Source organism: Cervus elaphus, chromosome 15 (assembly GCF_910594005.1).
Source record: "Cervus elaphus chromosome 15, mCerEla1.1, whole genome shotgun sequence".
Taxonomy (NCBI): Eukaryota; Metazoa; Chordata; class Mammalia; order Artiodactyla; family Cervidae; genus Cervus; species Cervus elaphus.
The window spans coordinates 58,434,359-58,447,526 of record NC_057829.1 but is presented as its reverse complement, the minus strand read 5'-3'; the positions used below and the strand labels follow the sequence as shown (position 1 = coordinate 58,447,526).

At 40.5% G+C, this 13,168-nt stretch overlaps 1 protein-coding gene and 1 pseudogene across 1 annotated transcript; one reads left to right on the top strand and one right to left on the bottom strand.

Moving 5' to 3' along the window:
• Nucleotides 1-3,585: 3,585 nt before the first annotated feature.
• LOC122709342 lies at nt 3,586-4,098 on the bottom strand (annotated as a pseudogene).
• An 82-nt stretch (nt 4,099-4,180) lies between these two features.
• Nucleotides 4,181-4,532, top strand: LOC122708547 (translation machinery-associated protein 7-like). Its single transcript, XM_043924766.1, has 2 exons — nt 4,181-4,216; nt 4,296-4,532. The coding sequence occupies exons 1-2, from the start codon at nt 4,181-4,183 to the stop codon at nt 4,530-4,532; spliced, it is 273 nt and encodes a 90-aa protein (XP_043780701.1).
• Nucleotides 4,533-13,168: the final 8,636 nt, after the last annotated feature.

Below are 13,168 nucleotides of genomic sequence, written 5' to 3'. Positions count from 1 at the left end.
CAAGGGATCTTCCCAACCCAGGGATTAAACCCCCGTCTCTTGAGTCTCCTACATTGGCAGGTGGATTCTTTACCATGGAGCCAACTTAGAATTGAGTTAAATTGTAAGACACCAAGCTGGTGTCTAGAGAACTGTGAACCACTGCAGCATTGGGTCCAGGAACCCATTTAGTCATCCTCTGAAAATTGTGAAGATGGTGGTTAAGAAGCAGAAGGAAGAAAGAACTGGATGAGTTGAGCCAGAAGTACCTCAACTACTTCACTTTGATCACCATCCTCAAAAAAAGAGAAGAGGAAGGGCTTCCCTGGTGGTACAGTGGTTAAGAGTTCACCTGCCAATGCAGTGGATTTGATCCCTGGTCCAGGAAGATCTCAGTGCCATGGGGCAACTAAACCCATGTACCACAACTACTGAACCCGTGCTCTGGAGCCCAGGAGCCACAACTACTGAAGCCCGAAAGCCCTACAGCCTGGGCTCTGCAACAAGAGCAGCCACTGCAATGAGAAACCAGTGCATTTAAAAAAAAAAAAAAAAAAAAGAGTGAGGAGAAGAGAGAAAAAAAAAGAAAATATGTGTCACACCAATGTTGACTAAGGTAATGAAAGGGTACTGGAATGATTTTGATCTTGGAGTTTATTCATTTAACTTGCTTTCCCTCTGTTGCTGACCTTGATACATGTATGATATCAGTACAGTCATTTGTTGAATAAACAAGAGCCATACAAACTTAAAAAGCTACTGGTAAGAAAAGTATAGACCAGACTAGAAGGAAGAAGGCATGGCTCTGTTGCAGTCCCACCCAGCAGAGGCTTGAAGTGGTTAAGTTTTTCTTTGAACATTGTTATTTCAAGGATCTGTGACACTAACATTAAGCTGGGCAAAGATGGATTTCCCCTATAATATGAAGGGTGGGGCAGAAATCCTGACTGTAGGGGAAACTGACTCAGCCCATTTTTGCAGTGGTCTCAGTGAGATTTTTGACCTCAAGGCAGAGGAGGCAAGGAGGAAGGATTGATTTTGAGTTAGCTAAAAGATGGAATGGACAGGATTAGTTGAACAGATGTGAAAGAGCATTGCTTCCATTTGCAGAGTCATGCAGTGTTCCAATTGCAATTCCTCTGCTTCTGAAGAAATTCAATCCTCTAGTGAAAACAGGAGTTCTTGACACAATGCCAGCTAGTCACAGTGACCGTGGCACACATATAGTTCTGGTGTCAAGAAAAAGAAGGAAGATGAACATAGAAGAGAGGTGAGTTCTAGCTGTCCCATTATTAATAACAAGTTAGAGTCCACAATCCTCATGATTCCAGTGGTGGCAAACAGAGACCTCCAGGAACTGCAGAAGATCAACTCCTGAATTCCATTATGTTTTGCATGTCAGGGATGTTCGTAAGTGAGACATATGTAAGTCAGGAGCTCTTTCCTGGTATGTCTAGCTGACGCACACCAGACTGGTATCTTGGTACTGATTTGCATATACTCAGAAGAATTGAAAGCAAGGTATCGAATGGATATTTGTACACCAGTGTTCATAACAGTGATATTCACAATAGCCGAAGAGGGAAACAACCCACAGATCATCAGTGAATGAATGGATAAAGAAAAAGTGGTATATACATAAAATGGAATATTATTCAGGCTTAAAAAAGGAAGGGGATTCTTTACATGCTACATGGATGAACCTTGAAAACATTATGCTAATTGAAATAAGTCAAGCCTAAAAGGAAAACTACTGTATAATTCCACTTATATTCAGGACCTAGAGTAGTCAAATTTATTGAGACATAAAATAGAATGGTGGTTGCCAGGAACTGAGAGGAGGAGGGAATGGGGACTTATGATTTAATGGGTACAGAGTGTCAGTTTGGGATGATGAAAGAGTCCTGTGATGGATCACGGTGATTGTTGTACAGCCATGTGAATTCACTTAAAGCCACTGAACTGTATACTTAAAATGGTTAAAATGATAAATTTTATATTATGTATATTTACCACTATTTTAGAAAGTTAAAAATATGACAGGAAAAACCCTTCTGAGAGTGTGCAACAGACAGCTAAAAAAAACCAGCAATGTAAATCCAAAGTCAAGGCAAATCTGGGTCTACATACAAACTGAGGCATGCAAAGATATTTTCCCCAACATGGCCATCTCCTCTCTTAAGTTCTGGCTCATAGTTATACAGAGATAATAATGCATTAAAAAAAAAGGAAATAATAGGACTTCCCTGGTGGTCCAGTGTTTATCCACCTGCCAGTGCAGGGGACATCGGTTCCATCCCTGGTCAGGGCAGATCCCCACATGCTGCAGGGCAGCTAAGCCCATGCACCACAACTACTGAAGTGCCTGTGCTCCGCAACAAGAAGCCAGCACAATGAGAAGTCCGTGCACAGCATAGAGAGTAGCCACAACTAGAGAAAGCCGGCATGCGGCAACGAAGACCCAGCGTGGCTGAAAATAATAAATAAATAAGTATTTTTAAAGAAAGAAATAACAGGAGGAAAAGCGGCAGCATGGTATTGCATGTTCCAGGCTTCTGAAACTTTTCCATCTAAGTGTCCCTCACAGCTAAGAAGTGTGAGCTTTGAACTCTAATTTCTGGAGACAGAGTTTAAAGCCCTCATCAGAAATGGGAAGTTTAGTTTCTTTGAAGGTCGGTGTCCCAGTTTCAAAATTTGTCAGTTTTCCATTCTATTCCCTAATATATTTATGTTCATCTTAGTATCATTCTGCCATGTAACTCATTCAGCTGATGCTGTTTGAGTGCATATGCCTGACCATTCACAATTCCTAGCAGGGGTAGAGTGAGGAACAAAAGAGATAAGTCTGCATTCCTCATAGAGATGTGGTAGGGGATGATGGAGAAAAAAAAAAGGATGCTAACATGACCTGGCATCATGCAAAATTGTTCACAACCATGTGAGTTTTGTTTCACTTCCTGCACTTTCCCAGTTTGACACACTCGCCTGGGGGTTAGAACAGTGTTCTGTGTGGTTGTTCGAGTCTGAATGCATCCATTGGGCTCTCTTCATCTCTATTTCCTCAGCTCCGAAGTCACAGGACGGGGTCCCCAAGCAGTCACTGTTGGGCAGAGCAGAGCCCTGCAGGCCTTACCATGGCCGGAACTTTCTCCAGCAACTCCTTGCTTCATTTATTTATCTTTTTAAAGAAAGAGCAATCTCCAGGCATTTTTTGTTGTTTGATTAAGAAAACAAAACCAGGTAGAGAAGTCCCCGAGGAAAGTCATGCTTCATGACTGTTTACTCTGTGGCCCTTCATCTTCTAAGTACTTACTGTATTTCCTTTTAAAGATTTTAGACATTTATTTTGATCACAAATGCAATCCAAGTGTGAATAAATAAATGTATTATCTTTTAAGAACATACCCACCCCCTGCCCCTCCCCCCCACCCCCCCCCCACCCCCCGCCATGTTCCTTTAAACAGAAAAAGGTTCTGAATGTTTCTTCATAGCCTATTTGGCCATAGTTGTCCCACCTACAGTTTTAAAAACAGACTGAACTTGATCTTCTGAAATCCTTCCTAGACCTACAGCTCATTCTGTTGAAGAAATCCTGAGAGAGAAGTCCTACTCATATTGTCAATAGTCTCCAAAAGGTGAGGATGGTAACTGAGCTATGGCAGCTAGAAGGGGTTGTCAGCAAAAGGAGGACCCTTGGGAAACTGGACAGAGGCAAATCTTGTCAACAAAATACCAGTTCCTTCGATGAGAGCCAGGAGAATGCCACCCACTGAGGCTTATCCAACGTGGATTCTGGTCCCTTCTTGCTCTCAGAATGGCTCTGTGAAGGCTTCACTCGTGACGGACTTCCAGGTGTCTTCGTTTGCTCAGACTTGAACCATACTGCAGTCGGTCTCAGAAAACAGACCTTTCCAGACTGCAAAGTTACCTCCCAACTGCGGAACCCTGGTTTTAATAGCTATCAAATTCCCTCGTTGTCTGTGGTTTGCTCCTACCAGAGAATTGTGGAAACCTTTGATTACTTGAGAGATCCCACTACTTATGGTTCCCATCCTAAAGGCCCCCGCTGCAGCCATACGTCATGCGCCAGGGGCAGAGCTGGCATGCCTCCTGCTCCATCTTGACTCCACTGCTTCTCGGTCAAGCCCTTGCTTTAGTACTCTCCTCTGTGCCCACTCGGCAACAGACAGCTCCTATAAAAATGATTTCTGGGGCCCCAGGGAACCTGTTTGCTCATGTGGGAGCTTGCTTTCTGTTTACAGATGATCTGAGAATGAGGATGTCTGAACTTTAGACTTGGCTTCATATGATAAAAGTACAGCATAGGTGGCAGGGTCTGGGGAAGGGGCGGCAGGCGCCATGTTGGGCCCGACGGTGGCAAGAAGAAGCCCCTGAAGCAGCCCAAGAAGCAAGCCAAGAAGATGGATGAGGAAGATAAGGCATTCAAGCAGAAGCAGAAGGAGGAGCAGAAGAAACTCGAGGAGCTAAAAGCAAAGGCCGCGGGGAAAGGCCCCCTGGCCACTGGTGGAATTAAGAAATCTGGCAAAAAGTAAGCTGTTCCTTGTGCCTGAGGCAATGATGACCCTTAGTTCCATTCCTGTTTAAACACCTGGATTCCCTGCCATGATATCTGTTGCCGCCTATAGCTAGAGTGAAGTGTTGTCTTGGAACCTGTTGTACATTTAAGAATAAACTTTTGTAAAAAAAAAAAAAAAAAGTACAGCATAATCCACCTTACCCCCAAGTTTGTTATAATTTGGGATTTGGATTCCACCCAGCTCTCATTATAATAATTGCTCTTTATTAAATGCTCAAAATATGCCAAGTGCTATTAAATGCATCGTTTCATTTAATCCTCAGGTGAACTTTATCAGACAGTTTAGCATAATAGCTGAAAGCAGGGGTCTGGAGGCAGACTGCCTGGATACTCTCCTGTCTGTCTTACTTAACAGCTGTGTGACTTCAGACAAGTTACTTAGCCTCCCTCTGAGCCTCGGTTTACACGTCTATAGAAAGGGATAATAATAGTACCCAACTGCCGTCAGAATGACTTGAGTTAATAACATGTAGAATACCAGAGAGCAAGTTCTCTTTTAAAAAGATGTGCGTATTATTACCCTCATTTTCCAGATGAGGAAATTGAGACTCAGAGATATTGAACAACTTGCCAGAGTCACACTAGTGGGGAAGGACAGAGGTATGATTAGAACCCAGTGCCATCAGAAGCTGAAGTCCATGGTCCAGATGACTACTCATCCAGAAGACTTAATTACCAGGATTGCTAGCTTCCAAGAAAACCTCATTAGAGAGATTTCTTCCACTTTATATCCTGGCTTGGACCTTAAGGCTCTTACTATGGCAGCATTCCATGACTACATTCTACACTACGACGATGCTGTGTGTCTTGTCTCTGTAGCTTATAGTGTCTTTGTAGCATCTTAACTTTACCAATAATGAGATTTAATGGGCCAAGAGAAATAGATCAGATGAGCAAGAAAATGGAGGTGTTATAGCCACACATTCTGGGAAACAAACTCACTCAGAAGGACAATGCAGATAGTGGAGTGCAATTTATTACACCATTGGGCCAAAGGCAGAGTCTCCTCTTAGCCAAGGACCCTGACCAGCATTTGTGAAAATCTTTTATACCCCATGTGTACATGTCCAAACCCACCACCCCAAATTCCTTGAAACTTACATAAACAAAGGAAGGGTAAATACAACTATAATAACCCCATCATTCATGTGTTCAAGCAGTTGATAATCAATAAGCCTGTGGTTACATTCCAACCAGTTAATAATCGATAAGCCTGTGATTACATCCCGATAGATACGGAAAAAATTTATGACCTGTCCGGAGGCAGGGGTGATTATGGTATGTTTCCTCTTAGGCAATGAGTAAACTGGATGTGATCGTCAAGATTCCCCTGCTCAGAGGGGATCTTATCCCTCCACTGTCTTTCCCACAGGCACTAAGCACAGAGTTCAGAGGCCACTGGAGAGGTGGCCACGCACGACCAGCATGGACAGGCCTGAGATGGAGTCCAGGCCCCATGAATTCCTTCTTCAGAGGGAAAATAGTAGAGTGCCTAGACAAAGCAGAGGATTCATGAAGGGACTAAAATGAGATCTGTGTTATTTGTAGGGATCTTTACATATTGCCTATGAACACCAGCTACTCCTTTCCTGAGGGTCCTAGCCAAGACCCCAGCTTTGGACGACAGAAGTAAGTTAGGAAGAAATCAGAGATGTGGATACTGGAGTGTGATAATGAGGTTATCATTATAGAAGAGAAAATAGGCTGGCTTTAGTTAATATTATAAAAATTGCTTTTCTTTGCTTCTTAGCATTTTAATTTTTAATAGTACAAGTCCTCAAGGGAGGAAGAATTAGGCAAAGGGTTTAATCATAAAACGTTATTTACTTTACAAACAGATGTATGGACACACACACATACACATGCATGCACGCACACACACAATTCTTCGCAACTACAGTGTAACAGAGGCCAGCCCTGGCTTTCTGGAGCAGCAGTAGTTTCCCCTTCAGGAGTGCAAGGTTAGGAAACACTCAAGAAGTTCCATTTTTACACAAATCCTGGTATATTTGTTTAACCTCTCTCCTTGCTCCATTTGTACCTTCTAAATTATAAAACTAGGTTTTATGCAGTGTTTAATACAGGTTAAAAATTTTAACAGTATAAAAGGATACATTATGAAGAACAAAAACTTTTCTCTCTGCCCTCAATCGCACTTCTCAAAGGCAATCCCTGTAAACAGTCTCTGTTTCTAATTCTTCTAGAGATCACCGTTATACTCTTATACATTCTTAGTTCTCTGTTACTGATTTATTAACTTTAGATGATTTCATTTATTCTGCTTTGGAAGATTAAAAATTTCAGTGTATTTTACCACCTCCTACTTTCCCTTGTTCCATCATATCTTTTCGATCAATTGCTCTCTGACCAAGTTGGCATCTGGCACGGTGGGGATATGTTTCACTTTAGGATAATAAGGGTTGCCCTTTGTCAAGTCTCTGTTCTTGCCAGGCAGGCAATATGCTAACAATTTATATATGGTAATTTAGTTAATCTTCAGACCCACGCTATTCAAGAGGCAGTACCCACCTTTTACCGACAAGTAAATTTAGGTTTTGGCTAGTTACGTTTCTTGCTCAGAGTTCTATAGTTAAGACTGGTGGAGTTAGACTTAGCCTTGATTCTCCAACAACCAAGTCCACTTAACCATTACTGACCTATAAAAACAAATGCGTTAAGGCTAGTCTACTTCTGCCAAGGTGTATTCACCTTGTTCCTTTGTTCTGCAAGTTATGTATGCATAAGTGTATGTGTGTGCGTGCACATGTTCATGAGTATCCACATTTATAACGTAGAAATAAAATCTATGACAAATATTTAAAAGGGTGGGGGAGGGAAAGATAGATGGTCATAAGTTTCTTCATATAGGGATACATTATTATTTTGTGGATGACAGTGAATTATCTTTTAAAGATAATAAAAGGAGGAAAAGGTCTTTTATATGTACTCAAATATTTACCATTTCTGACACTCTTCTTGCCTTTTATGAAGATCTAAGTTTCTATATGGTATCATTTTCCTTTAGCCTGAGGAACTTTTAAAAAACATTTCTTGTGGAGAAGATTCTGGGACTAAGATAATGGAGTAGAAAGATCCAGAACTCACCTCCTCTCATGGGCACACCAAAATTACAACCACTTATGAGCAACTGTTGATGAGAAAGACTGAAATCTAATAGAGAAAGATTTTCTACAACTAAAGATACAGAGAAAGATATACCCACATGAATGCAGAGTTCCAGAGAATAGCAAGGAGAGATAAGAAATCCTTCTTAAGTGAACAGTGAAAAGAAATAGAGGAAAGCAGTAGAATGGGAAAGACAAGAGATCTCTTCAAGAAAATTAAAGATACCAAGGGAAAATTTTCATGCAAAGATGGGCATGAAAAAGAATAGAAACCACAAAGACCCAAGAGATGCAGAAGAGATTAAGAAGATGTGGCAATACACAGAAAAACTCTACAAAACAGGTCTCAAAGACCCGGATAACCCCAATGGTGTGGTCACTCACCTAGAGCCAGACATCCTGGAGTGTGAAGTCAGGTGGGACTTAGGTAGCATTACCACAAACAAAGCCAGTGGAGTAGATGGAATTCCAGCTGAGCTATTGCAAATCCTAAAAGATGATGCTGTTAAAGTGCTGCGCTCAATACGTCAGCAAATTTGGAAAACTCTGAAGTGGCCACAGGACTGGAAAAGGCCAGTCAGTTTTCATTCCAATCTCAAAGAAAGGCAATGCTAAAGAATGTTCAAATTACCATACAATTGCACTCATTTCACATGCTAGAAAGATTATGCTCAAAATCCTTAAGCTAGGCTTCAGCAGTACATGAACCGAGAAATTTCAGATGTACAAAACTGGGTTTGCAAAAGGCAGAGGAACCAGAGATCAATTTGCCAACATCTGTTGGATCATGAAAAAGGAAGGGAGTTCCAAAAAAAATCTACTTCTGCTTCATTGACTTCACTAAAGCCTTTGACTGTGTGGATCACAACAAACTGGAAAATTCTTAAAGAGATAGGAATACCAGACCACCTTACCTGTCTCCTCAGAAACCTGTAAGCAGAACAAGAAGCAACAGAACTAGACATGAAACAACTGACTTGTTCAAAATTGGAAAAAGAGTACATCAAGGCTGTATATTGTCACCCTGCTTATTTAACTTATATGCAGAGTACACCATGTGAAATGCTGGGCTGAATGACTCACAAGCCAGAATCAAGATTGCTGGGAGAAATATCAACAACCTCAGATAGGCAGATGATACCACTTTAATGGCAGAAAGCAAAGAGGAACTAAAGAGCCTCTTGATGAAGGTTAAAGGGGAGAGTGAAAAAGCTGGCTTAAAACTCAACATTCAAAAGAAGATCATGGCATCTGATCACAGCACTTCATGGCAAATAGATGGGGAAAAAGTGGAAACAGAGACAGATTTTCTTTTCTTGGGCTCCAAAATCACTGCAAATGGTGACTGCAGCCATGAAATTAAAACACGCTTGCTCATTGGAAAAAAAGCAGCATATTAAAAAGCAGAGACATTTTACCCACAGAGGTCCATCTAGTCAAAGTGATGGTTTTTCCAGTAGTCATGTATGGATGTGAGAGTTGGCCCTTAAAAGAAGGTGGAATGCTGAAGAATTGATGCTTTTGAACTGTGATGTTGGAGAAGACTCTTGAGAGTCACTTGGACAGCAAGGATATCAAACCAGTCAATCCTAAAGACAATCAACACTGAATATTCATTGGAAGAACTGATACTGAAGCTGAAGCTTCAATACTTTGGCCACCTGATGTGAAGAGCTGACTCATTGGAAAAGACCCTGATGTTGGGAAAGATTGAGGGCAAGAGGAGAAGGGGGCGAAAGAGGATGAGATGATTGGATGGCATCACCGACTCAATGGATATGAGTTTGAACAAACTCTGGGAGATAGTGAAGAACAGGGAAGCCTCGCATGCTGCAGTCCATGGGGTTGCAAAGAATTGGACACTACTTAGGGACTGAACAACTGAAAGACAACAAAAGATATAAAGAAGGAACCACAACAAACTGATAAGAGGAGCAAAGTCATCATATAGTCAAGACCCATACCCCAGGTGGTCACCCACAACGGGGAGGATAATTACAGTTGCTTAGGGTCTCCTCAAGGATCAAGCGGTCTGAACCCCACACTGGGTTTCTCAGCCCAGGGGTCTTACCCTGGGAGGAAAAGCCCCTAGAAGGTTTGGCTTTGAAGACCAGCTAGGCTCACTTTTGGGAGGCTCAGAGTGCCATGGGAAGTAGACTCTACTATTAAAGGGAGCACACAAAATCTCACATGCTCCAATATCTTGGACAGAAGTAGTAATTTGAAAGGAGCTGGGTGAGACCCACATACTGATCTTGGAGAGTCTCCCAGAGAGTCAGGAGGCAGCTGGAGCTCCCCCTGGGGATACAGACACTGGTGGCAACAATTCTTGAGAACTCATTCTACCACTTGGACACTGGTGCTGATGGTAGCAAGAATAAAACTGCAAAAACCACAAATATGTGGAGGCTAAACAATATACTACTAAATAATCAATGGATCACTGAGGAAATTAGAGATGAAATTTTAAAATACTTGGAGAAAATGAAAGTGAAAACACAACAATCCAAAATCTCTGGGATGTTTTAAGAGGGAAGTTTGTAGTAAAACAAGCCTACCTCAGGAAAAAAGAAAAATCTTAAACAACGTAACTTTCTAGTTTCTAGTTAGAAACTAGAACTTTCTAGTTCTAAAGGAACTAGAAAAAGAAAACAAAATTCAGTTAGTAGAGGGAAATAATTCATAAAGATCAGAGCAGAAATTAAATGAAATAGAGATTAAAAAGCAATAAAAAATGTCAATAAAACTAAAAACCAAAACATGATACCAAATCAGACAAATATATAACAAAAAAAGAAAAATACAAGTCAGTGTCACTGATGAACATAGATGCAAAAATCCTCAACAAAATATTAGCAAATGGAATTCAAAAATACATTAGAAGGATCATTCACTGTAATCAAGTGGAATTTATCCCAAGGATTCCTGAATAGGTCAGTATGCCAGGATAGGTCAATATCCACATGTTAACAAATTGAATAATAAAAATCATATGATCGTGTTAATAAATACAGAAAAAAATCTTTTGACAAAATTCGACATCCATATATGATGTTGAATCAATGAAGTGGGTATAAAGGAAACATACTTCAGCATAATAGAGATCATATATGATAAGCCCACCCTCTTTGACATAAATCATAACACTATATTATTGGATCTATCTCCTAAGGCAAAATAAATGAAAGCAAAAATATGGAGCCTGATGCTGCTGCTGCTAAGTCACATCAGTCGTGTCCGACTCTGTGCGACCCTACAAATGGCAGCCTACCCAGGCTCCTGTGTCCCTGGGATTCTCCAGGCAAGAACACTGGAGCGGCTTGCCATTTCCTTCTCCAATACATGCATGCTAAGTTGCTTCAGTCATGTCCGACTCTGTGTGACCCCATGGACAGCAGCCCACCAGGCTCCCCTGTCCATGGGATTCTCCAGGCAAGAATACTGGAGTGGGTTGCCATTTCCTTCTCCATATGGAACCTAATTAAACTTAAATCTTTTACACAGCAAAGGAAACCATCAACAAAACATGAAAAAAAGAAAATACCCTACTCAATGGGAGAAAATATTTGCAAATGATGTGACCAGCAAGAGGTTAATATCCAAAATACAAAACCAACTCATACAACTCAAAAAAAAAGAAAAAAAAAGCAGCCCAATTAAAAAATGGAGTGAACATCTGAATAGGCATTTCTCCAAAGAAGATATAGAGATGGCCAACAGATACATGAAATGTGCAGCATAGCTAATCATGAAAAATACAAATCAGAACCACAATGAAGTATCATCTCACACCTGTCAGAGTGGCTGTCATCAAAAAGAACACAAATAACAAATGTTTGCAATATGTTTAGAAAAAGGAACCCTTGTACACTGTTGGTGGGAATGTCAATTCGTGCAGCCACTATGGAAAACAGTACGGAAGTTCCTCAAAAAACTAAAAACAGAGCTACTATATGGTCTAACAATTCCAGTCCTGGGTATCTATCAAAAGAAAATGAAAATACTAAGTAGAAGATATATATAGATATATATATAGATATATATACCCTAGTGTTCATAGTATACTGATGTATCTATATAGTAATCCTATCTATCTATCTAATCTATCGATAGATAGATTAGATAGATAGATAGATATAACCCTCCATATATATAGAAAGAGAGGTATGATACTCAGCCTTAAAAAAAATTAAATTTTGGCATTTGCAACAACATAGATGGACATGAAGGTATTGGAAATGATTGACATAATAGTGGATTGATTGAATCAGACTTTATGAATCTTGTTGTTGTTGTTCAGTCACTCAGTTGTGTCCAACTCTTTGTGACCCCATGGACTACAGCACGCCAGGCTTTCCTGTCCTTCACTTACCCCCAGGAGTTTGTTCAAACCATGACCACTGAGTCGATGATACCATCCAACGATCTCATCCTCTGTCGCTTAGTAAAATAAGTCAAGCATAGAAGGTAAATACTGTATGATATCACTTATATGTGTATTTTAAAAATAAAGCAAATGAATGAATATAACAAAACAGGAACAGGCTCACAGATATAAAGAACAAACTAGTGTTACAATACTTTGGCCATCTCTTGTGAAGAGTTGACTCATTGGAAAAGACCCTGATGCTGGGAGGGATTGGGGGCAGGAGGAGAAGGGGATGACAGAGGATGAGATGGCTGGATGGCATCACCAGCTCGATGGACATGAGTTTGGGTAAGCCCCAGGAGTTGGGGTCGCAAAATTCATGGGGTCGCAAAGAGTCGGACACGACTGAGCAACTGAACTGAACTGAGTGGTTACCAGTGGAGAGAGGGGAAGGGGAGGGGCAAGATAGAGGTAGATGATTAAGAGATACAAACTACTAGCATAGTGTAGTGTTAGTTACTCAGTAGTGTCCGACTCTTTCTGACCCAATGGACGGTAGCCTGCTGGGCTCCTCTGTCCATGGAATTCTCCAGGCAGGAATACTGGAGTGGGTTGCCATTCCTTTCTCCAATATAAACTACTATGTGTAAAATAAGCTAAAGGGATGTATTTACAGCACAGAAATATAACCAATATTTTATAATAACCTTAAATAGAGTATAATCTATAATATTTTGAATCACTCTATATACATCTGAAACTAATATGATATTGTAAATCAACTATACTTCAATTTTAAAAAAAATGAGGACCATATCTGCTGGCAACTAAGTCTCTTATTCTTTGTTTGCAACATGTCTTTTAAGGGGTCTTTTTGTTAAATATATAATTATATGTTGGCTGCTTTTTTTTCTTTGCACCCTTTGAAGATCTTATTCTATTTTCTTTTGGTTTGTATTTTCTTTGATGAGACATCAGTGATTTTCTTATCTCTGTGCCCTTGTTTTCCCTGTCAACTTTTTATTATTGATTTTCATCAGTGTTCGTTTGTGTAATTTGTAGTTTTCTCTGTATTTATCCTGCTTGAGGATCATTAAG